Raw genomic sequence first — 25513 nt, 5'->3', positions numbered from 1 at the left:
CGCAGCTCCTCGTATCGGCCAGGCTAGAGTGGGCATCGAGCCAGGAGTAATGAAGCTGGCTCAGTGCATCTGGTCTTCAGTGCGTCTCTTGGCCCGGGTTATATGGCAGCAGCCCTACGTGTCCCCAGTTCGCCAGCACAGCCCAGTGCGGTCTGTTCCACCCCGCCGCACTTGCCGGGCTACAGAGAGTATCCAGCCAGGACAGGTTGTGCTGGCTCGATGCTCGAGACCCTCCAGTGAGCCTCCACGGTCCGGTCCATCCGGTGCTTCCTCCACGCACCAGGCCTCCTGTGGCAGACCCACACACCAGGCTGTCTCTCCGTCTCCTCCCTCCAGGTGATCCCGCCTGTCCAGTGGTTCCAGAGTCTCCCTCCTGTCCAGCGCTTCCAGTCTCCCTCCTGTCCAGTGCTTCCAGAGCCTCCCTCCTGTCCGGAGCTGCCCGTCAGTCGGGAGCTGCCAGAGTCGCCCTTCACTCCGGCGCTGCCAGAGCCGCCCGTTAGTCAGGCGTTGCCAGAGCCGCCCTTCAGTCAGGCGCTGCCAGAGCCACCCGCCAGTCCGGCGCTGCCAGAGCCGGCCTTCAATCTGGCGCTGCCAGAGCCACCCGTCAGTCCGGCGCTGCCAGAGCCGCCCAATCCCCCATTAGTCCGGCGCTGCCAGAGCCGCCTGTCACTCCAGCGCTGCCAGAGCCGCCCGTCACTCCGGCGCTGCCAGAGTCGCCCTACACTCCGGCGCTGCCAGAGTCGCCCTCCACTCCGGCGCTGCCAGAGTTGCCCTTCACTCCAGCGCTTCCAGTCTCCCTCCTGTCCATTGCTTCCAGAGACTCCCTCCTGTCCGGAGCTGCCCGTCAGTCGGGAGCTGCCAGAGTCGCCCTTCACTCCGGCGCTGCCAGAGCCGCCCGTTAGTCAGGCGTTGCCAGAGCCGCCCTTCAGTCAGGCGCTGCCAGAGCCACCCGCCAGTCCGGCGCTGCCAGAGCCGGCCTTCAATCTGGCGCTGCCAGAGCCACCCGTCAGTCCGGCGCTGCCAGAGCCGCCCAATCCCCCATTAGTCCGGCGCTGCCAGAGCCGCCTGTCACTCCAGCGCTGCCAGAGCCGCCCGTCACTCCGGCGCTGCCAGAGTCGCCCTACACTCCGGCGCTGCCAGAGTCGCCCTCCACTCCGGTGCTGCCAGAGTTGCCCTTCACTCCAGCGCTGCCAGAGTCTCCCGCCTATTCGGGGCCCGCTGCAAGGGTCCCCAGTCCGAGGTCGGCGGCGAGGGTCGGCCCTCCAAAGGCGCCACTTAAGTGGGCCAAGACTATGGTGGAGTGGGGTCCACGTCCCATGCCAGAGCCGTCACCACGGACAGATGCCCACCCAGACCCTCCCCTATGGGTTTAGGTGTTGCGGACGGAGTCCGCATCTTTGGGGGTACTGTCACGTCCTGACCTTAGTTCCTTTTTTATGTCTCTGTTTTAGTGTGGTCAGGGCACGAGTTGGGGTGGGCATTCTATGTTTTGTAGTCTAGGTTTTGTATTTCTATGTGTTTGGCCTGGTATGGTTCCCAATCAGAGGCAGCTGGCAATCGTTGTCTCTGATTGAGAATCATACTTAAGGCAGTCTGTTTTCCCACTATGGATGTGGGTAGTTGTTTTCTGTCTCTGTGTCTGCACCAGACAGAACTGTTTCGTGTTAGTCTATTTTTGTTATTTTGGTCTTAGTGTTCTGAGTTATAATAAATATGAACATGGACACTAACGACGCTGCATATTGGTCCGATCCTTCCTACTCCTCCTCAGATGAAGAGGCCCCAAAATTGCCCTCGCTAGAAGCCTGTGTTTCAGACATAAGGAAGTCTACTTTTAAACTCGGACAAAACAGAGATACTTGTTCTAGGTCCCAAAGAAAAGAAGAGATCTTCTGTTGAATATGACAATTCATCTTAATGGTTGTACAGTCGTCTCAAATAAAACTGTGAAGGATCTCGGCGTTACTCTGGACCCTGATCTCTCTTTTGACGAACATATCAAGACTGTTTCAAGGACAGCTTTTTTCCCATCTACGTAACATGCAAAAATCAGAAACTTTCTGTCCAAAATTAAGTAGAAAAATGAATCCATGCCTTTGTTACTTCTAGGTTAGACTATTGCAATGCTCTACTTTCCGGCTATCCGGATAAAGCACTAAATAAACTTCAGTTAGTGCTGAATATGGCTGCTAGAATCCTGAATAGATCCAACCAAATTTGATCATATTACTCCAGTGCTAGCCTCCCTACACTGGCTTCCTGTTAAGGCAAGGGCTGATTTCAAGGTTTTACTGCTAACCTACAAAGCATTACATGGGCTTGCTCCTACCTAATTCTCTGATTTGGTTCTGCCTTACATACCTACATGTACGCTACGGTCACAAGACACAGGTCTCCTAATTGTCCCTAGAATTTCTAGCAAACAGCTGGAGGCAGGGCTTTCTCCTATAGAGCTCCATTTTTATGGAATGGTCTGCCTACCCATGTGAGAGACGCAGACTCGGTCTCAACCTTTAAGTCTTTACTGAAGACTCATCTCTTCAGTGGGTCATATGATTGAGTGTAGTCTGGCCCAGGATTGTGAAAGTGAACGGAAAGGCTCTGGAGCAACGAACCACCATTGCTGTCTCTGCCTGGCCGGTTCCCCTCTTTCCACTGCGATTCTCTGCGTCTAACCCTATTACAGGGGCTGAGTCACTGGCTTACTGGTGCTCTTTCATGCCGTCCCTAAGAGGGGTGCGTCAGTTGAGTGGGTTGAGTCACTGATGTGATCTTCCTGTCTGGGTTGGCTTCCCCCCTTGGGTTGTGCCGTGGCAGAGATCTTTGTGGGCTATACTCGGCCTGGTCTCAGGATGGTAAATTGGTGGTTGAAGTTATCCCTCTAGTGGTGTGGGGGCTGTGCTTTGGCAAAGTGGGTGGGGTTATATCCTTCCTGTTTGGCCCTGTCCGGGGATATCATCGGATGGGGCCACAGTGTCTCCTGACCCCTCCTGTTTCAGCCTCCAGTATTTATGCTGCAGTCGTTCATGTGTCGGGGGCTAGGGTCAGTCTGTTATATCTGGAGTACTTCTCCTGTCTTATCCGGTGTCCTGTGTGAATTTAAGTATGCTCTCTCTAATTCTCTCTTTTTCTCTTTCTTTCTCTCTCTCAGAAGGACCTGAGCCCTAGGATCATACCTGGCATGATGACTCCTTGCTGTCCCCAGTCTACCTGGCCGTGGGAATCCTGACCTATTCACCGGAAGTGCTACCTGTTCCAGACCTGCTGTTTTCAAATCTCTAGAGACAGCAGGAGTGGTAGAGATACTCTTAATGATCGGCTATGAAAAGCCAACTGACATTTACTCCTGAGGTTCTAATTGTTGCACCCTCGACAACTTCTGCGATTATTATTATTTGACCCTGCTGGTCATTTATGAACATTTGAACATCTTGGCCATGTTCCGTTATAATCTCCACCCGGCACAGCCAGAAGAGGACTGGCCACCCCTCATAGCCTGGTTCCTCTCTAGGTTTCTTCCTAGGTTTTGGCCACCGTCTTTCTACACCTGCATTGCTTGGTGTTTGGGGTTTTAGGCTGGGTTGTTGCTGTACAGGACTTTGAGATATCAGCTGATGTACGAAAGGCTATATAAATACATTTGATTTGATATTTTCAATACAACAGCATACTAATCAGAAACCATTGGATTTTTTTGTTGCTGTTGGATTCTTTGTATATACAACTGTCCTGTATAGCCAACATGAACCTGCATGACATGAGCCTTCCTAGCACTCTGTCCCAGCTTGGATAAAAAGTCAAAACAGTCTAATAATGCCAAATAATACAGTCAGTCCACCCTCAAAACACTAGCTTACTAGGGATGATTTAATTATGCAGTGTGGCCTACTATATATAGCTGTCACATCCTGATCTGTTTCACCTGTCTTTGTGATTGTCTCCACCCCCCTGCAGGTGTCACCCATCTTCCCCGTTAATTCCCTGTGTATTTATACCTGTGTTCTGTTTTTGTCTGTTGCCAGTTCATTTTGTATCCTCAAGCCTACCGATGTTTTTCCCTCTGTTCCTGTCTCTCGATTGTAATTGTTTTCTAGTTTTTACGGTTTTGACCATTTCTGCCTGCCCTGACCCTGAGCCTGCCTGCCGTTCTGTAACTTAGCCCCACCTATCTGGATTACTGACCTCTGCCTGCCCTTGATCTGTCTTTTGCCTGCCCCTGTTGGATTAATAAACTGTTGTTACTTCGACGTTGTCTGCATCTGGGTCTACGTCTACGTGATAATAGCTATATATAATATTTAACCGCTATTTAGCTGCTATTATAAGCCATTTATAAAAAATAACACATAAAAAAGCCTAACAATGAGGAAAAAATAAGTTGTCTAGAGGATAAATTCAGCCACTATTTATTGTTGAAATAAGCAGGTTTTGTCTGGCAAATAACTTACACAAATGAGCTGTAATAAAGGTAAATTGAAAGTAAAGAAATTGAATGAACTCCAACTTGAGAGACTGACCACGGCCTGTAGGTCCGACTGCTTTCTATAGGCATACTAAGTATTGCCAACCGAGACATTCTTTCCTGAGACATTGTGCATTATATATTACATTTAACCTTATATATTATATACAGTTGAAGTCGGTAGTTTACAGACACCTTAGCCAAATACATTTAAACTCAGTTTTTCACAATGTCTGACATTTAATCCTAGTACAATGTTCCTGTCTTAGGTCAGTTAGGATCACCACTTTATTTTAAGAATGTGAAATGTCAGAATAATAGTAGAGAGAATGATTTATTTCAGCTTTTAATTATTTCATCACATTCCCAGTGGGTCAGAAGTTTACATACACTCAATTAGTATTTGGTAGCATTGCCTTTAAACTGTTTTCCTTGGGTCAAATGTTTTGGGTAGTGTCACGAGTCCGACCGAGGGTGGTTCCCCTTCCCGGGCGGGTGGCGCTCGGCGGTCGTCATCACCGGCCTATTAGCTGCCACTGATTGTTTTTCCTCCCCCTCCTTGTATGTTTAGTGGTAGCACCTGTTTATGTTTTATTCGTTTGTCTTTATTAGACAGCCGGCCTGCCTGGTTGTTGTGCGGGATTATTTTATTGTAAACCTTCGGCTCTGTTGTAGAGGTACGTGCTTAGTCGTGATTTTTTCCTATTTGTACTTTTTCCCCTGTGTTTGGGAACGACCCTGTGGTGCGTTTGGTGCTAGTAAAGACGCACAGCATTGAACTCTGTCTCCTGCATTTGACTCCACACCCACGACACCCGGAGCGTTACAGGTAGCCTTCCACAAGCTTCCCACAATAAGTTGGGTGAATTTTGGCCCATTCCTCCTGATAGAACTGGTGTAACTGAGTCAGGTTTGTAGGCCTCCTTGCTCACACAGGCTTTTTCAGTTCTGCCCACAAATTTTCTATAGGATTGAGGTCAGGGCTTTGTGATGGCCACTCCAATACCTTGACTTTGTTGTCCTTCAGCTATTTTGCCACAACTTTGGAAGTATGCTTGGGGTCATTGTCCATTTCGAAGACCAATTTGCGACCAAGCTTTAACTTTCTGATTGATGTCTTGAGATGTTGCTTCAATATAACCACATAATTTTCCTTCCTCATGATGCCATCTATTTTCTGAAGTGCACCAGTCCCTCCTGCAGCAAAGCACCCCCACAACATGATGCTGCCACTCCCGTGCTTCATGGTTGGCATGGTGTTCTTCGGCTTGCAAGCCTCCCCCTTTTTCATATGGTCATTATGGCCAAACAGTTCTATTTTTGTTTCATCAGACCAGAGGGCATTTCTCCAAAAAGTATGATCCTTGTCCCCATGTGCAGTTGCAAACCGCAGTCTGGCTTTTTTGGAGCAGTGGCTTCTTCCTTGCTGAGCGACCTCTCAGGTTATGTCGATATAGGACTTGTTTGACGGTGGATATAGATATTTCCTCCAGCATCTTCAGAAGGTCCTTTGCTGTTGTTCTGGGATTGATTTGCACTTTTCGCACCAAAGTATATTAATCTCTAGGAGACAGAACACTTACGCACTATTGTTTGTACAGATGAATGGGGTACCTTCAGGCGTTTGGAAATTGCTCCCAAGGATGAACCAGACTTGTGGAGGTCTACAATTCCTTTTCTGAGGTCTTGATTTCTTTTGATTTTCCCATGATGTCAAGCAAAGAGGCACTGAGTTTGAAGGTAGGCCTTGAAATATTTCCACAGGTACACCTCCAATTGACTCAAATGATTCTCAGAAGCTTCTGAAGCCATGACATCATTTTCTGTAATTTTCCAAGCTGTTTAAAGGCACAGTCAACTTAGTGTATGTAAACTTCTGACCCACTGGAATTGTGATACAGTGAATTATAAGCAAATTAATCTTTCTGTCAACAGTCGCTGGAAAAATTACTTGTGTCATGCACAAAGTAGATGTCCTAAGTGACTTGCCAAAACTATAGTTTGTTGACATGAAATGTGTGGAGTGGTTGAAAAACGAGATATAATTACTCCAAACTAAGTGTATGTATACTTCTGACTTCAACTGTATATATTATTATACACTGCTCAAAAAGGGAACACTTAAACAACACAATGTAACTCCAAGTCAATCACACTTCTGTGAAATCAAACTTTCCACGTAGGAAACAACACTGATTGACAATAAATTTAACATGCTGTTGTGCAAATGGAATAGACATCATTTAGCAAGACACCCCCAATAATGGAGTGGTTCTGCAGGTGGGGACCACAGGCCACTTCTCAGTTCCTATACTTCCTGGCTGATGTTTTGGTCACTTTTGAATGCTGGCGGTGCTTTCACTCTAGTGGTAGCATAAGACGGAGTCTACAACCCACACAAGTGTTTCAGGTAGTGCAGCTCATCCAGGATGGCACATCAATGCGAGATCTGGCAAGAAGGGTTGCTGTGTCTGTCAGCGTAGTGTCCAGAGAATGGAGGCGCTACCAGGAGACAGGCCAGTACATCAGGAGACCGTAGGAGGGCAACAACCCAGCAGCAGGACCGCTACCTCCGCCTTTGTGCAAGGAGGAGCAGGAGGAGCACTGCCAGAGCCCTGAAAAATGACCTCCAGCAGGCCACAAATGTTCATGTGTCTGCTCAAACGGTCAGAAACAGACTCCATGAGGGTGGTATGAGGGCCCGACGTTCACAGGTGGGGGTTGTGCTTACAGCCCAACTCCGTGCAGGACGTTTGCCATTTGCCAGAGAACACCAAGATTGGCAAATTCGCCACTGGCACCCTGTGCTCTTCACAGATGAAAGCAGGTTCACACTGAGCACATGTGGCAGATGTGACAGTCAGGAGACGCCGTGGAGAACGTTCTGCTGCCTGCAACATCCTCCAGCATGACCGGTTTGGCAGTGGGTCAGTCATGGTGTGGGGTGGCATTTCTTTGGGGGGCCGCACAGCCCTCCATGTGCTCGCCAGAGGTAGCCTGATTGCCATTAGGTACCGAGATGAGATCCTCAGACCCCTTGAGAGACTATATGCTGGTGTGGTTGGCCCTGGGTTCCTCCTAATGCAAGACAATGCTAGACCTCATGTGGCTGGAGTGTGTCAGCAGTTCCTGCAAGAGGAAGGCATTGATGCTATGGACTGGCCCGCCCGTTCCCCAGGCCTGAATCCAATTGAGCACATCTGGGACATCATGTCTCGCTCCATCCACCAACGTCACGTTGCACCACAGACTGTCCAGGAGTTGGCGGATGCTTTAGTCCAGGTATGGGAGGAGATCCCTCAGGAGACCATCCGCCACCTCATCAGGAGCATGCCCAGGCATTGTAGGGAGGTCATACATGCACGTGGAGGCCACAAATACTACTGAGCCTTGTTTTGACTTGTTTTAAGGACATTACATCAAAGTTGGATCAGCCTGTAGTGTGGTTTTAAGGGACTGTTGAGGGACTGTTGATATAGCAACCAGAGCTTCCTATAGCCTACAGTTAACCTCTTTCCGTAAAGTGTTGAGGCCAGCAATTAAAGAGAATTAGAGGCTCAATTAAATATTTTGCAGAACTGCTGTATTTGAAGCACCACTCCCTTCTGCCCAGTTCCTCTGATGTTGCTATGGCAATCAAGCTGTTTTTAACCATTCCGGTAACTATTGCTTCTGCGGAGAGATTGGTTTTTAAATTAAAACTAATAAAAGAACTACCTAAGAAGCACTATGCGCTTTGATCACCTGAGTAAGCTCCATTCATTGCCCTGGCACCGTCTTAGCCTTGACCACAGCATGTGTTCACTGATATGCCCTTACATTCAATTAGTTCAATAGTACATTTTTCAAGGCCTGAGGCACATTCTTGAAGCCCAAGAAACAAAAATGTAGCTTCCCAGTGTATACGGAAAAGGTTTATGCATACATTTTTGGAGGGTTACTGTCAAAATGATTGATTAAATGTAAAAAAAAAAATATTTGTCGATGACGGGTGCATGGGCCCCCAGAGCTCGTGCCCCCCCCCGCCTTGCGAGGCTGTCCGGTACGCCAGTGGTTTCCAGATCTATCTTTCTCTCTCTTTCTCTCCTCCTCTACTAGTCTTGAAGCCTATTGTTATTCCAAAAAGCCATCTAACGAATGCTGCGCTTCACTCCGTGACTGACCATCCAGACAATGTTATACAATCTAGGGAGATCTGATGCTATGCTTTAGGGCTTCCTTTGGAGCATACACAAATCCAGGGACACATGCACACATATTCAAAATCACACAGCCCTATCCCGCCCGTCCCCTCCCTGTGCTTCCTCAGTGTTGCAGTGGCGTACCGTTACAGGGGCGTCCATCGGTCAGTGAGTAGCCCAGGTTTGCCATCTCCTGCTGGGCTCGAAGGGAAGCCTTCCAGCGAGGGTCTGGTCTGTCCACAGCCAGCTCATGGAAGCTGTTGGACTGCAGGATCTGGGTGGTGGCGTAGGGTGTGGCCTGTAAGCCCCGTGCTGGGCTGCCGTAACCAGCTTTGCCTGTGAAGTCTATGCTGCTGTAGATGGCGCCGTCAGACAGCATGGTACCCGTCTTCTCACCCACTCCGGAGGGTAGCACATCTGAGATGAGAGATTAGGAAACAGACAGATGCATGAAGAGATAAAGTGGCCATCTTTAAGGTCAGCGTGTAACACATTAGCACTCCCTGCTCCAGCGGTAGGCTCCCTGTGTTAATTCAACTGACCAACAATCGAGCTGAGATGAATCAAAGTGATTAGCTAGCAGGATAATTATCACGTCGCCATGCAATGCCCTGTAGGGGCCCGGCACTGTGTCCGAGGGAAAGGGCCCATCACACAGGGCTGACCTTCAGCTCTACCCACAGGGGCTCGGGGCCACTCATCAGCCTGGTGGGAGCTAAATGAGCTACAGGAAAATGGCACCAATACACACATACTATCTCTCCATCTCAAACGCCCACACAAAAAGAAACACACACTGCCACAAGCAAATAATCTAGTTTACAAGCGTGTTTAATCCAATCATGCATAGACAGAAGAAACACACACACACACACTCTCATTAAAGTTTGTGTCAGTTTTTTGAAGCCAATAGTGATGAGATAGGTAGCGTGATCCAGAGAGACTGCGAGTCCGAAGTGTGTGTGACGGCCTGTCAGTGTGCCTGCTGAGGGATACCCTCCACACTGAATAATGCATGGAGCTCATACATGTATTCACTGCCTCTCACTCTGGGCACATGACCTCTGACCTCTGGTCTCACTGTGGGACTGTGGTGTTGCCGTGGCATAGTGTGACACCATGGTCAGCTGGGACGGTCTGGGTCAGCCCTCTATCAACCTCCATTCTCTAATTCCCTGGGTTTGGTTCTGTTTGACCAGAGGTGATACCTATGTTTTCTTACCTCCACGACCAAAGTTACCCCGGTCCTTGGGACCTCCCAGGCCCCCATTGGCCGGCAGGCTGGTGGAGGGCCAGGAGTCAGCCAACCAGGGGAATCCTGGGTCACCGGCTTTCAGTAGACCAGGACGACTATTTTTGGAGATAAAGACAGAAGAGGGACGGAGAAGAATGAGAGAGAGGTGAAGGATAAGGAGGTGAGGGAGAGAGAGGTGAGGGAGAGAGAGAGAGGTGAGAGAGAGAGGTGAGGGATGGAGAGGTGAGGGAGAGAGAGGAGAGGGCGAGAGAGGTGAGGGAGAGAGAGGTGAGGGAGAGAGAGGTGAGGGAGAGAGAGAGATTGTTATTAGGAAAACATCTGGTTCCATCTGAAACCCAGCAATACTATTCATTTTCTCACATGATGTTATACCGACTCATTCAACAACAAATTGCTGTGAAACCTCACTCAGCATATCTGCTCCTCTGGAGCAGCCTGGAGCAGAGGCAACAATGAACAAACAGAGAGACATAAAAAACTGACAAGTCTATAAATCAGTGCTGGGCTTTAGCGCCCCTAACACCCCCTAGAGAAACGGACCAGGACTAAACGCACAGACATTAAATCCCTTTTAGAGCCCAGCACTACAGACATTTACATTTTACATTTTGAATCATAGAGGGCCTTCTGGCGGATAGCCTGCCAGCACGGGGTGGTGGGGTAGCGTCTCCATAGCAACACACACGGCAAAGCTCATAGGCTGTTTTGGTGAAACCACCCCTCTCATATTGCACAGGAAATTGGCAATTTCACTCCAATGCCTGAAATAAATACAGAATCGTTTTTTTATTTTGTTACTAGGAGAAAAAAAACTATTTTTCTAAACGGTATATCTGTGCTATTAACTATTACCGTACATAGCTGTTGGTGTGTACAGAGGCTTCAGTCACAAGGCTCACGTGCCTTTGTTTGCATTTGGTTACTTAATGCAGAAGTCCACAAATGCATTTCCCTTTAAGCCAGGTGTGCCACGCGCCCAGGGAATTGCATACATCTGACTTGTGATAGCTTAAAATGTGTTTAAAACATTATAAGAGCAATTTCCATATAACATCACACAGGCATGTTCCCACAAATGTACAGACACACATATCCAATAACACACACACACACACACACACACACACACACACACACACACACACACACACACACACACACACACACACACACACACACACACACACACACACACACACACACACACACACACACACACACACACACACACACACACACACACACACACACACACGCGCATGCACACACACACACACACACACACGTGGGCTCAGGCAACAAAACACAGTTTATTTTTATCTTATTTTTTGGCTGCATTTGTATCAGCTCTGGGCTGGATCTGCCTGTTCAGGTGTGACAAAGGAGAGAAAGAGAGGAGAGAAAAAGGACAAGAAAGCAGAGAGAAGGAAAGAGAGAGGGAGAGGAAGAGCCTGATCCCCTAGCCCCTGGGGGAGCTCTCTTCATATTCTCACAGAGTCAGTGCCCAGTGATTTTCACCCAGTGATATTCAGAGCTAGGCTACGCGTCTCTGTGTTCTGTCAGGCAGATCAGACTAGAGTTGTAGTAGACGACAGGGATACTCTACATTCCTATACAGCAGTGTCTGTCTGCCTGCTTGGGGTTCAGTGGAACTGGGGAGTATCTTCTCCAGCCCCACTCCCTTGGGTCATTATCTCTTTACATCGTTACATATGCTTGTATTCTGGAGGCGTGCCGTCAGCAGTGCCTCTCCCCGCGTGTCGACAGGCAAATTCATCACCCCCCCCCCCCTGGCAACGCCGCCACCAGCCCCGCTGCACAGATGAACGAGCCAATAAAAAAACCTGCTCTGCCCGCATTAATTGTTTCTGATAATTTCCCGGGAGTGATTGATGACTCAATCAATCGATACATCAACGCACGTGTTGCGCCAGGATGAATAAGCGGGGGAGTTGTGGAACATGTAAGGAGTTCATTCATCATAACGGATCTATTCTTCTTCCTATGAATCTGTACCCTCCGCGAAGGTTGATCATTCCACACCGATATGTTCTATCATCACACCATCATCCCATGTTGTTCCACAAGGGATGGATCTACACTTCTAATGTTTTTTTTTTTGTCACCGTAATCAAAACCCATGCCATTACGATGTGTTGAGTGACTTAATAAGGACTTTGTTTGTCCTCACCTTCCATTTTCAATCAGTCCTCTGTCTCGTTGAAACGTCACTGTGGTCCAACCAGAGAGAGAGATGGCAGGGAGCAGAGTGAGAGAGGAGGAAGAATTTTAATCAGAAGAGTGCTCTGAAAAACATTGAATGTGTTTCAAGCTGGTATATGTTTGGGGGGAAATATTTTCTAGTGCTACAGTCCAACATCCAAATTAAGGTGAGAAGACAAGGACAAATGGCCAATACCTGCACGGGTAAAGGTGAAGGACTGAACTGCAACAAAACAAGACAGAGATAGTGTGTGTTAAAAGCCTGTCGACGCTGTAGACAAAGTCGATGCAACGTCAGCATAAACAAACATGAACACAACCACAGAGATACAAAAAAAAAGGTGCAACACCATCCGTTTGACAATGGTAGACACATCTGGTTGAGGAGAACAGTGACAGGGGGTATGGAGATTGGCTGGCTGAGAGATACAAAGCAGGCGGCAAAAAGAAGACAAACATTGAACTGCTTATTGAAAATGATTTTGCTCCGAGGGGAGGAGGGATCATAGGAGAGCTTTTGAATAAAGCAAAGCCCTATAATTCGGTAATCACTATGGTTTCCTCCCCAGCCCCTGAAGCACGGTGATCGCAAACCAAATAATGACAATAGTCCACAGCTAAAATCACCCCCGGAAGGCCAAACGAAAAATTGCATACCTAAATCTGGAGAATGCATTTATGGCTAATGTGAGAATGACATGGGTCACGGTCCCATAATGTAAGGAAATGTGAATTACTTATTTCAAATGAGTGTATTTGAGTTTTATGGTGCAGGCTTGATGGGATTGTGTTCACAGCTGATGCACATAGGTGCACAATGGATGAAAGCAAAGAAGACTTATTTCTGTCTGAGCTGAATATCTCCTTTATTCTGCATTAAATGATACACCATCTGGACAAAACAGCTCTGTCTCTCACCTGGGATTCCACTAGCTCACCCTAGACACATCATCTGAGGCAGTTGGGAAAGCTAGTCTACACTGCAATGTTTCTGTGTAGTGGTTTTGATCGGTGTTGATATTACTCAGGCCCGTATCCACAATAGTATAGTGGTTCTGACCTGCATAGTTGCTGAGGCCCTTCCTCTTCTTCCTTCTCCAGTAGAGCCAGGCGCTGAAGCCCATGAGGACGATCCAGCAGGCCCCTCCTAGCCCAGCGATGAAGGCCGGCTGTTTCACCACGTCTGAGATGCTGTTGTTGCCCTCCGCCCCCGTGATCACATCACGCAGCTCTGCACCTGGGGACAGACAGCAGGGGACAGGAGACACCAAATCAGATGGACACCATGGCATCTGGCGGATAGGATAGCTTTTGGCTGTCCAGTAGACCCAAACCAGTCAACGGCTAACATACCTCGAAAACGAGTACAAATCTATATTTAATGATAGTTAATATCAAAATCTACTATATGATCTGAAAACAAGAAATTCTATAAGAAAGGTACAATCCCGTTACAGCTGTTTACTAGGGTAAAAACAACACTATAGATAAACAATATCAAATTAAAAACCCACACCATTGAGAGCGTAAAACTGCAATATGTCGGCAGAGAGTTAATCAATTCAGCAGTGCTCTCATCAATTTGAACTCCGAGACGGGAGATTGACAGAGCAGCTCAGACAGAGTTTGATTTTGTGCTGCAGCTACTGTGCTGTGAAATTAGATTCACAGACTCCAGCGGGAGCAGGAGCCCCAGCCCCAGTCATTAAGCCTCAGTCCACAGGCCTCTGTTTGCCTTTCTGTGGCCGTTGAGGATATTTTCCCCACACATCAGTCAAAAGTCACGGATGAAGAGCATTTGGCCTGGCTCTGCTATTGATTTTAGGCCTATCCTTCAGCTGTTTGATAAGATGTGATAGGCTGATAAGCCCACCCCAATAACACTGTCTACTTTGTTAGCGCTGGCCGCGCAGATATCGAGAAGGATTATTGATATGGCTAACAGCACTCGCCACACTGTTACTGGACACTACACTAAATGAAATGCTATTGATTTCCTGATAGATCACTATGAATGGAGCCTGCCTTACAGAACTCAGTGAACCTTCAGCTTCCAGCAGTACACATGTGATCTCCGACAATGCACAATTTTATTTTTTCTCCAAGCGTGATAAATTGATCAATCATTTTTCCAGACCCACTGTCTGTGAGTCAGATTAGGGTTCCCTGTTATTTTGTGAGTTGCCTCAGACCCTGTGTGTGTTACCTATGACGATGGGCTGGGGCTCGCTCTTCACCCCCACTCCGGTGCTGGTGCCTGCCGCCACCTCCACACGGTACTGCACCCCCGCCTGCAGACCCGCCACCACCACGGAACGGATGGCCGCATCCACCGTCTTATTCACATGGAAACGTGTCTCGTTCGCCAGGCACCAGATCTAACACACACACACACACACACACACACACACACACACACACACACACACACACACACACGGGGACAGGCATTTGTGGGGAGAGGCAGTTGATACCGAATGTCTTGTAATATCAATGTGTGTATACAATACACACACAGTGAAGCTTTATTTTCTCAACATATAGAATACAGATTGCCGCTGCCTACCTTGTACTCCTGGATGATGCCGTTCTGGTGCTCTGCGGGAGGGGGGTCCCAGGACACGCTGATGGAGGTGCTGTTATGGTTCCCCACTGTCAGCACTGTCACCTGCTGAGGAGGAGCGCTGGGCGCTGCACGGGGAGGCACAACAAAACACATCACCACATCACCACATCTTCGCATTCCAATAGAGAACTGCTGCTGCCTGCTGTCCGCCAGAGCATAACAGAGAGCACTGCCTTGATTTATATTTAAAGAGTACTTCAATGTGGAAGGCTTTCTCTGTAGCAGAAGCAAGAAAGAATTGGGAGAGCCACCACAACATACAGAAATAATGACTGCACTCTCCACACTACCTCTTTTTTTTATCTTTCTCTCTCCAACTTTCCTCCCTTACTTAAGTCTGTCTTTGAATCATTCCTTTTCCTTGCTGAGTAGCAGTACCAGAGGTCTCTTGGTTCCTTCGTAGGTTGCTTAAAAAAAAAAAACTTTATTCAACTAGACAAGTCAGTTAAGAACAAATTCTTGTTTACAATGACGGCCTAGGAACAGTGGGCTAACTACCTTGTTCAGGGGCAGAATGACCTTGTCAGCTCGGGGAGTCGATCTAGCAACCTTTCGGTTACTGGCCCAGCGCTCTAACCACTAGGTTACCTGCCGCCCCAAAAAGCTTAGGGGAATCTACTATAACAATCCATCTAGTTGAACAGGAAGTTACAACCTCTAATGCCAAACAATATTATGGTCTGTTGAACTTCCAAGGCCCAATCACTCTTCATTGCCTGGTGAAATGCCATGCAGTCTTTACTAAACATACCAATAAGCGAGTCATTGTGCCCTTCCAAAACAGAGCAGAGCAGACTGGCACGTGTACCCCAGAGCAAAGTATGGGTCTGTGATGAAGGGCTCGAGCCCAGCGACTGATACTGCCTCCGTATTAATGGATCACCCCCATCACACGCAGGCACACGTTAGCGCTCGAGATGCTAAAGCACCACATTATGCATATCTGAGCTAAATGAAAGCTCTCCATCGTGGTGTACAGTAACGAATGAGATGCTAATAAGCCCATTAGTTGTGTGATGTATCGCTGGCAGAAATGTGACCTGCTGCGTGCCACGTGGCGTGCCAAGTGACACTTCGGTGACCCCGTGTCCAATCGTTTTAGATCGACAAAACACTGCTGATCCCCAGTGTGGGCTGACAGACCGCTCATACCAGTCACCTTCAAAGGCCGTATAGAGGATTCAAACAGCTTGGAGACACCTGCAGGCTAACAGCATGGCTATGGGACAACTTAACACATAGACCCATTGTTTCTGTAGTGCTGGATGTTTAGTAGTCATTCATTCAGAACACTACAGCAGCTTAATCCTCTGAACTACCATCTCTGGATTCCCAATGCACAACTCATTTAAATCTGATTGATTGGTTGGGTTAGCTCAGAACTAAACTCATTTGAGAAGCCATACATTTTGAAATGATACATTATACAGTCAGTGGAAGATTCATGTGAATCAGCTATTGTGTCTCAGTGAAATGTGGTTAGCCAGGTGGGACGTTGCACAACAGTCTCACTTACCAGCTGGCCTCTGAGCCACCTGGCTACCGTGGATACAGTAGATTTCTCCAGAAGGACCCTAAGGTCTGGAGAGAACTGGATACACGGACTGAACATGCCCAGAGCGTTACACTTGGATAACAACTCCTGTGTGGGCCTAATTGGGTTAATGGACACAAGGAATAAAATGCAGCCTGAACGCTGCTGGCCCCAATTAATCAACCACTCACAGAGGGCTGAATCTTAACTTGAGATGCCAATGTAAGTTGAGCTTCTGTTAAAATCGCTGACTGACATCAATGTTTGATTTACTGTAAGTGAACATTTGATTTATGCATGTGTATGAAGTAGAGGTGGAGAGGGGGCAAGTGAGAGAGAGAAAGAACGACAGAAAAAACGACAGAAAGAAAGGAAGAGAGAAAGGGAGGTAACATCTTAAAGTCACAATATAAATGTTGTATGCGACAGGGGCATGGCAGGCGATGTGACAGCAGGGGTCCAGAGAGAGCAGAGACAGGAACAGGGAGAGGCACAGAAAGATGTTTGAGCTGGTGTCACAGGAGACAGGCCCCCCCACAGACTCACAGGCCTGTCATACCCCCCCTACAGAGCTGAGATGTCTGGGAGATCTGCCACAGGGAAGATGTCACCCTAATACTCAGTGTTTGTGTGTCTTCTCTTTAGTTTTCTTATGTTTGTTTGCAGAGAGTGTGTTTGTGGGTGTGTACAATTATATTCTGTATCAGCTTCAAGGTATTTGGCCATTACCAGATGTAGCATTGATGTAAAATCATTTCAAACGTTTTTGACAAAGTGAAAATAATACCTCCTACAGAGATGGCAATGTCTTTTTGTTGCATCACTACACATATTGAGTTGGTAATGGTCCTTTACCTTCCTCCAAGGTGCGTGCTGTCATTGATTCACTGTCTGCTCCCTGGAACTCGTTGAAGTACGGACGGACTTTTATCTCATAGACAACACCCTTCTTCAGGGCAGACAGCGCCACGTCTCTCTCAGACGGAACCTTGAGGTCCTGCACCTGCCAGGCCCCAGGGGAGGGCAGGCCTGACGTCTGCCTGTACAGAACACGATAGCCCTGGATAAACTGGGAAGGGTTCTCCACCTGAGGGAGAGAAAATGAGAGAGAGAGAAAGAGGGCAGGAAGAGGAATTTATTATGTATATTGTGGATTTTGAAAGGGATTTCTCAATAACTAGAGTAATGTTACAAGAACCCTATCGACTTTGAGTCATAGTAACTACTTACTGCCCATTTAAATACAGCACATGCCGACCAAACCATCAAAAGAGAGAGCTACAAAGCTCTTACATTTGACCCCGACAGAGTGGATTAAAACCATGCAGTATCCTTTCCGGTAAACAAATCCCGTTACTATGGCGGGGGAAAGTTGCAGTGGCGGGGTCTGGGGAGGTAGTGTGCAACATAACTCACAGTAATGACTTGTTAACAGGGGCAGAAGCAAGCGAAAAGCTTTTACAGGGCAAATAAAGCAGCTGTTTACCCTCAGCCCAGTCCAAATAAATCATGCCGACGCGCTGCCAACGCTCAGCCTCCACGGGTGCCTGTTTGCATTTCATTAACGAAATGATTCGTGAATCTAAAAGCTTTATGAAGAAACCTTAGGGAGACGCCCCCCCGACCCGCGCTCCCTTTCCCTCCCTCCCTTACCTGTTAGAACTGACTGATCCAGCTAGCTAGATGCAGCCATAATGGGAGTAAATACCATAAACAAGTGAATTCTGTTGACTTCTCCCTTGTTTCAGAGGACAGGTATACTAGGGAATGGTAGGACAACAAAAGTATGTGTGAAGAAGAAAACACCAAGCTAATTCTGGGATTTACTCTACCCTGTGTTACAATGTCATGTCATACTAGTAATATTATCATGTAGCTAATTGAAGATGGTCGAAGTATCTCTATGTGATTTCGCAAGAGTGGCATTTTTGATGGTTCACTTTAATGTTTGAACTTGTATAGTATTGGTGCCCCATCTGGAAGAGCCCAGATACCTAATAATGTCAAAACATCAAGGCACCGGTGTGTACAGAGCCGAAGCATATGGAGAGTGTGCATGTGAGGATGTGCGTGTGCAAGAGTATGTATGTGTGAAATAGAAGAGCCTCTGTCATTAAGCAGGGCTCTCCAGAAGGTAGATGGGACACCTTGCCAAGAGGAAAGATGAATAACCTCCAGATAAAGAGCTGAATGCAAACAGCTTCTTAAAGAGAGAATGCAACATGTTGCTGCTAACGGTGATCTATTTGTCTCGGTGAGAAACATTTGTCTTAATTCTTGCGTCAACCCAAATTATCACAAATTGATGCAACACCAGCTGTCCCTGGACTCCACGTCCACCCATCTCAGAAGTCGTCTCTGTGTGTGTGTGTGTGTGTGTGTGTGTGTGTGTGTGTGTGTGTGTGTGTGTGTGTGTGTGTGTGTGTGTGTGTGTGTGTGTGTGTGTGTGTGTGTGTGTGTGTGTGTGTGTGTGTGTGTGTGTGTGTGTGTGTGTGTGTGTGAAGCCTGGAAAGACTAGCTAAGCTGTCTCTGTTCCTGAACGATCCTAATGCTGTCCTCCAGCCAGCCTGGAAAACAAGGTTCATCTCTCTCGCTATTCAGCTCTTGAGATTCTCCACTTCCTGATTCAGTGAGAATAACAACTCGCCACAAAGACAAAGCACACTGGTTCATATCAAACCCCCTCATACAAGTTCCTCATTGCGTCATACATGGTAAATAAATGAATCATTGGGCTCTGCAAGTCAAAATGTTTAGCTACGCTTTATGCAGTCTTACAGGTGTTCCGAACTATCAACAAACTAACAACTGCAAAATACAATCGTAAGTAATCCAAACAGTTGTACTCACGGTCCATGTGACCTGGACAGAGGTAGAGCTGATGACCACAGGGTTATGCATGCTGGCCACTACATCACCCAGCTCCTTCTGGACACGACGATGGTCAACACCCTGCACTGGAGGACTGATGTCTGAGAGAGCGAGAGCGAGAGAGAGAGAGAGAGAGAGAGAGAGAGAGAGAGAGAGAGAGAGAGAGAGAGAGAGAGAGAGAGAGAGAACGGAGCTATTAAATATTGCCATCGAACCCGTTTGGAATGTCATGTTGGCATGGAGCACATTCTATTTGGTACCTTGTGTGCGGACAGGCTCAGACATGGGGCTGGGGTCTCCGAGACCCTGGGCGTTGACCGCTCTGATGAGGAACAGGTAGACTGTGTTCGGTCGCAGGTCTTTGACCGTGAACTGTGTGGTCTTCACGTGGTCAGCCACAGTCTGCCAGCTGTTGCTGACCAGCTGACTGCTCACAGAGAACCGCGGAGAGGAAGAGCGTTAGTGAGCCCAGCCAAGGAAAGCTTTTACAGTAATAGCTCTCCATAGCTACAGTCCTATTGTTTTTCTCTTGGCTAATTTACCTAGCACTATCAAGACACTTCACAGCTGGTCTAAAACCAAACTTAAACACTGAGTCAAATAGGTCCTGATCAACCTTCTTGGACTGCACATGATTCTCGTATGCAGACTATTCTGCACAATTCCTGGGATTGTTGTGCTTGCCCTGGATGTGGCAGTGACCCATATGCCCACATAAACGAATACATCTGTCATTGCTCTGAAATTTTGGGGTCATTTAGTGAAGCTTCGCTAGGGGATACTGTTCCCAGACGTACCCAAAGGCCTCGATGACGTAGGAAGTGACCGGTGAGCCCTCCTCAGGCCCAGGTTCCCATGACAACGAGACACTGCTCTTGGTGACATCAGTGACCTCTGGCTTAGACGGAGGCCCTGGGAGGGCACTGGCATTGTGGGACATAGAGTCTGTGAGGTCACTGGACTCTGAGAGGGAGGAAAGGAGAAGAAGCTCTATCAAAATGAATCAAACCGAAAGAGGCAGATTGAAGGAGAAAGGTGCATTAGAAATGGTGGAACTCGTTTAGTGCGTTTGGCTTCAATCAATGGTGGGTAGAAGGGACAGTAAATCAAGATGTTACTGTACCTCTAACATCCAGGAAGGCACTCCATGAGGTCTCCCCACTTGAGCTGGTGGCAACACAGGTGTACAGCCCAGAGTCAGACAGCTGAGGAGGACAGAGGGGAACAAAGAGACAATCACAACCTACACTGACCAGTCAGGTAAACGATTCAATTATTTCACATTTCATGAAAAAAAAATTAAAAAACATCCATCCATTAAAATGGTCATACAACTGACCAACCAAATATTAGGCGGAGGAACAGATCACTCAACACCTCACAAACAAGGGTTTTTGTATGTCCATTGATATATGTCTGCCTTCTTGATAGTAGTGATATTGTTTGGTAGTGAATCTCCGCTATGGGAAGAGCTCGGCAGCCAGAAGTACACAAAAAATGCATTAACCTCCATTGGCCTGACTCACTCCCAGGGAGAGAGGGAGTGGGTGTGAATGAGAAGACTGAGTGGGGGAAGATGAAAAAAAGAGCCCTGGAAGTGCTGACGTTAATTTTCTTAATACATTTAATTTAGTACTAGTCAGCCCCCCACATCCTCAGCCCCATCATCATCAATACAGACACAGTGAAACAGAGACATGATAATCTATTTAACGCTGGCCACTTTAACACTGGGGAACAATGACAGCTGGCCTCCCCCTTGCTCTCTCTCTCTCCCTTGTTCCCTCTCTCTCCTCTCCCTCGCTTTCTTGAACCCTCTTCCCTTTCTCGCTCTATTTTTGATTTATTTCCCCTCACTCCCTCCCCTCACTCCCTCCCCTCCCCTTCTCTCTGTCTCCTTATTTCACTTCCTCCGTTTTCATAACCACGTCTCCCTAAGGTTTATTAAATCAACCCAGAGGACTGCAGCTTTGGCCAGTCTAATGGATATTCCAATGAGATTTGGGAAATAAAGGGGAGCGTGTGAATGTGTGTGTGTGTGTAGACATCTTACACACACTTTGAATGGTAGTGATATGCTGCTGTACATGGTTACACTCCCACTCCCCACATCACTGTCCATGAGTTAGAGCATCTCTAACCGTTGTGCCCAGGAGACTGGCTCTAAACGACAGCTTTAAATGACATACAAATCAATACCCTCTATTCATCTTTAAAAGCAACATGACTGCACTTGTCCATGTGAATGACATCCAACTGACATCAAATGAGAAGTGTTCTATCTTCTCTCTCAAAAAACAATATGACACACAACACACACACACACAGAGCGACACACACACATACACATGCGGAGTGACAATCACACAAACCTCAACAGCCTGCCTTTCAGAACAGAGAGAAACCCTGAAGAACAGGCAGTGTATTGAAAAGAGGGCAAGGAAAGTAGAGAAGCAGAAAAGGGAAAAGAGATGAAGCCACCGTGGCAGGAAGACTCAAGGCCAAATCAATCATGAGTGAACACAGTGTGGAGTGTGGAGGAAAGGCGTGCTGCTGTGACTAGGTGTATTGTGTTTGTACACCATCAGTCCTACAGTGAGGGGGGAAAGTATTTGATCCCCTGCTGATTTTGTATGTTTGCCCACTGACAAAGAAATGATCAGTCTATAATTTTATTTTATTTGAACAGTGAGAGACAGAATAACAACAAAAAAATCCAGAAAAGCACATGTCAAAAATGTTATAAATTGATTTGCATTTTAATGAGGGAAATAAGTATTTGACCCCTCTGCAAAACATTACTTAGTACTTGGTGGCAAAACCCTTGTTGGCAATCACAGAGGTCAGACGTTTTTTGTAGTTGGCCACCAGGTTTGCACACATCTCAGGAGGGATTTTGTCCCACTCCTCTTTGCAGATCTTCTCCAAGTCATTAAGGTTTCGAGGCTGACATTTGGCAACTCGAACCTTCACCTCCCTCCACAGATTTTCTACGGGATTAAGGTCAGGAGACCTTAATGTGCTTCTTCTTGAGCCACTGCTTTGTTGCCTTGACCGTGTGTTTTGGGTCATTGTCATGCTGGAATACCCATTCATGAAAAATTTTCAATGCCCTGACTGAGGGAAGGAGGTTCTCACCCAAGATTTGACGGAACATGGCCCCGTCCATCGTCCCTTTGATGCGGAGAAGTTGTCCTGAAAAACACCCCCAAAGCATAATGTTCTTGGGGTCATAGGCAGCATTCCTCCTCCTCCAAACATGGCGAGTTGAGTTGATGCCAAAGAGCTCCATTTTGGTCTCATCTGACCACAACACTTTCATCCAGTTGTCCTCTGAATCATTCAGATGTTCATTGGCAAACTTCAGACGGGCATGTATATGTGCTTTCTTGAGCAAGGGGACCTTGCGGGTGCTGCAAGGTTTCAGTCCTTCACGGCATAGTGTGTTACCAATTGTTTTCTTGGTGACTATGGTCCAAGCTGCCTTGAGATCATTAACAAGATCCTCCCGTGTAGTTCTGGGCTGATTCCTCACCGTTCCCATGATCATTGCAACTCCACGAGGTGAGATCTTGCATGGAGCCCCAGGCCGAGGGAGATTGACAGTTCTTTTGTGTTTCTTCCATTTGCGAATAATCGCATCAACAGTTGTCACCTTCTCACCAAGATGCTTGGCGATGGTCTTGTAGCCCATTCCAGCCTTGTGTAGGTCTACGATCTTGTCCCTGTCATCCTTGGAGAGCTCTTTGGTCTTGGCCATGGTGGAGAGTTTGGAATCCGATTGATTGATTGCTTCTATGGACAGGTGTCTTTTATACAGGTAACAAACTGAGATTAGGAGCACTCCCTTTAAGAATGTGCTCCTAATCTCAGCTCATTACCTGCGTAAAAGACACTTGGGAGCCAGAAATCTTTCTGATTGAGAGGGGGTCAAATACTAATTTCCCTCATTGAAATGCAAATCAATTTATAACATTTTTGACATGCATTTTATCTGGATTTTTTTGTTGTTATTCTGTCTCTCATTGTTCAAATAAACCTACCATTAAAATTATAGACTGATCATTTCTTTGTCATTGGGCAAACATACAAAATCAGCAGGGGATCAAATACTTATTTCCTCTCACTTTATAAACCCACCCTAGTGCTCTGGATCTGCAGGCTGCCAGGTTCCAGCAGGGCCATGCGAGGATCCTTCCCCAGCAGACTGAGGCCGTCCTTCAGCCAGGTGACGGTGGGCTCCGGGTCCCCTGACGCCTGGCACCTCAGCAGGGCCACACCCCCCACAGCCTGCGTCTGGTTGGATGGGCCCTGCCGGATGATAGGCGGGGGTCGGTCTTTCGATGCTGGAGAAAAATAAGGAATCAGAAATCATGATCAGGAATTTACAATGAAACACAAACAATGAATGATAGTTTTGTGCTATATATGTAATTGTTTTTTGATCCCATTAGTGAATTTACCACTGGAGACCCAAGGTCTTCTTGATGTATTTGTTGTGATAGGGGGTACCTGTTTTGGGGGTCGTATGCAGGTTTCTGATAGTCCGTGCTCATGGCACCACATCACACCGTAGCACTCTAATTACAAGGTGTGGATTAACGATGCCTCGCCTACGGGGCTAATTACCCTGCCTTCTTTCACAACCCATTTTAACACATTCACACCCTCCCTCCCTCCCAATCGCCCCTCCTCTCCTATGACTCACCACTGCACCACTGCACCCCTAGACAAAACACTGCTTAGAATGAACACGCCAACCACAAGAGAAATGCATCTCCTTAATGCTCTTATATGCATGCTGTCATTCACTGGGCAGCCTCCGAATTTCAGGGGTGTTCAATCTTGTCACGTTTTAAAAATATCCTCCTTATCAGTGCTGTTAGTCTCAACTCAGACAGAGTATTTGCAGCAGGTTCTAGAGCTCCTATTTCCTATCACACCTCCTTCCGACTCAGAGGAACACAGCAACTCAACCAAGCAAACGCCAGCCTTTTCCTCTCCCCACTCTATATGCATCTGCTAAATGGCATTTATATATATATATATATATCATATTATTATACATTGTATGTGTTATCATTGCCAGCACCTCATTGTATGATTAATTGTACAACGGATATAGACGCTATTAATTGACTGTGATCAGATGCAATAGCAAAAGATTACTCCTTTCTTGCATCATTTTTCACACTCAACCACTTGATCATTCCTTCACTCCCCCGTACAGTATACAGCGACACTATTTGCATGCTGATCTATCTTTTCCGACTCGCAGGGCAAGGCTCGTTTTCTTTCCCCAAAAAATCCTTGAGCAGATGCTAATTCAATAATATGTGTGAGAGGGAGCCAATAAATGAATGGAGAGCGAGAGAGAGAGAGAGAGAGAGAGACAGAGAGAGACCGAGAAAAAGACAGTGACAGAGAAACAGAGGAGAGAGACAGAGAGGGTATTGAAGAAAAGCAGCATCTCCACCTCCTCCTCGAATGCCACTGCCACAGCACAACATTCAGTACAGGGAACACATAACCCAGACCCTCCGTCCACCAATTAAAATTGGAAGCGTCAGTCACATGCTGCCGATGAAGTACTGGCAAGGAATCGCTTCCTCAGTAGGCGAGATGATCTAAAACATCTCTAATTAGAAACAAGTTATCAACAACAGAGAGGTCAGGTCCACAGTCAGACTGGGCCCTTGCCCCAGATACTCTATAAACCTGTTTGAGAGACATTTAGATATCATTTTAAATTATACACACAGCAATGCAACAGGTCGGCAGTTTAAAAAAGAAGAAGTAAAATCCCCCTTTTTTGGAAACAATGAAAGTGCAGCACGTTGACAGGATACAGGAAGAGAAACCCTCGCGAAAAGATTCACACACCACCGCATAAAAATCCCCCCCAAATAGACCCCCAAAAGTGATTATAGAACTCAGATGGTAAACCATCGATGCCAGGGCCTCGGCCTGATGAGAGCTGCATAACTGCATTGGACAGCTCCTGCAGAGTAATGTCCATGTCCAAAGCAACTCTCTGCTCAGATGAGGAAGTCCATGTACAGTAACAACTGAGCAGCACACAGAGGATCACAATCCTCCGCCTTATAGAGGGCAGAGTAGAAATCCACGGCATGTGTAGCACATCATCCGTGGTCACCTTCCCATCAGGGAGACAAAGGCAGAGCATTTGATTGCGTTGCAATGTAGACTGTCCTAGGTATAAAACAAAACGCTAGGTGAATCCATATCCTTGAGGGTAGCAAAGCAAGACCTAATCAAGGCACCTTCCATTCACTCTTTCATCTAAAAACGACCTCAGTTCATGTCTCTTCTCCTGTAAGTTCATGACTAGTCCGGGGTC

At 47.1% G+C, this 25513-nt stretch overlaps 1 protein-coding gene across 8 annotated transcripts in view; it reads right to left on the bottom strand.

Annotated features, from left to right (window-relative positions):
• The window catches only part of LOC124008291 (roundabout homolog 2-like), a 203116-nt gene that overhangs the window by 12247 nt on the left and 165356 nt on the right, over nt 1–25513 (bottom strand). For 4 of the 8 annotated variants that reach the window (XM_046319451.1, XM_046319458.1, XM_046319467.1 and 1 more), the window contains 13 exons: nt 23293–23498; nt 20276–20357; nt 19950–20115; nt 19413–19579; nt 19132–19253; nt 17137–17368; nt 14688–14812; nt 14328–14499; nt 13182–13358; nt 12318–12344; nt 12090–12129; nt 9866–9993; nt 8788–9060 (listed from right to left, as the gene is read on the bottom strand). In XM_046319451.1, coding sequence (XP_046175407.1) covers nt 8788–9060; nt 9866–9993; nt 12090–12129; nt 12318–12344; nt 13182–13358; nt 14328–14499; nt 14688–14812; nt 17137–17368; nt 19132–19253; nt 19413–19579; nt 19950–20115; nt 20276–20357; nt 23293–23498 — 1917 coding nt within the window. The remainder of the gene's footprint in view (nt 1–8787; nt 9061–9865; nt 9994–12089; nt 12130–12317; nt 12345–13181; nt 13359–14327; nt 14500–14687; nt 14813–17136; nt 17369–19131; nt 19254–19412; nt 19580–19949; nt 20116–20275; nt 20358–23292; nt 23499–25513) is intronic. The other 4 variants (XM_046319475.1, XM_046319481.1, XM_046319494.1 and 1 more) reach the window with 1 other exon arrangement.

The sequence above is a fragment of the Oncorhynchus gorbuscha genome, linkage group LG02 (genome assembly GCF_021184085.1).
Source record: "Oncorhynchus gorbuscha isolate QuinsamMale2020 ecotype Even-year linkage group LG02, OgorEven_v1.0, whole genome shotgun sequence".
Taxonomy (NCBI): Eukaryota; Metazoa; Chordata; class Actinopteri; order Salmoniformes; family Salmonidae; genus Oncorhynchus; species Oncorhynchus gorbuscha.
Note: the sequence above shows the minus strand (reverse complement) of the source record. Positions and strands in the feature narration are given on the sequence as shown.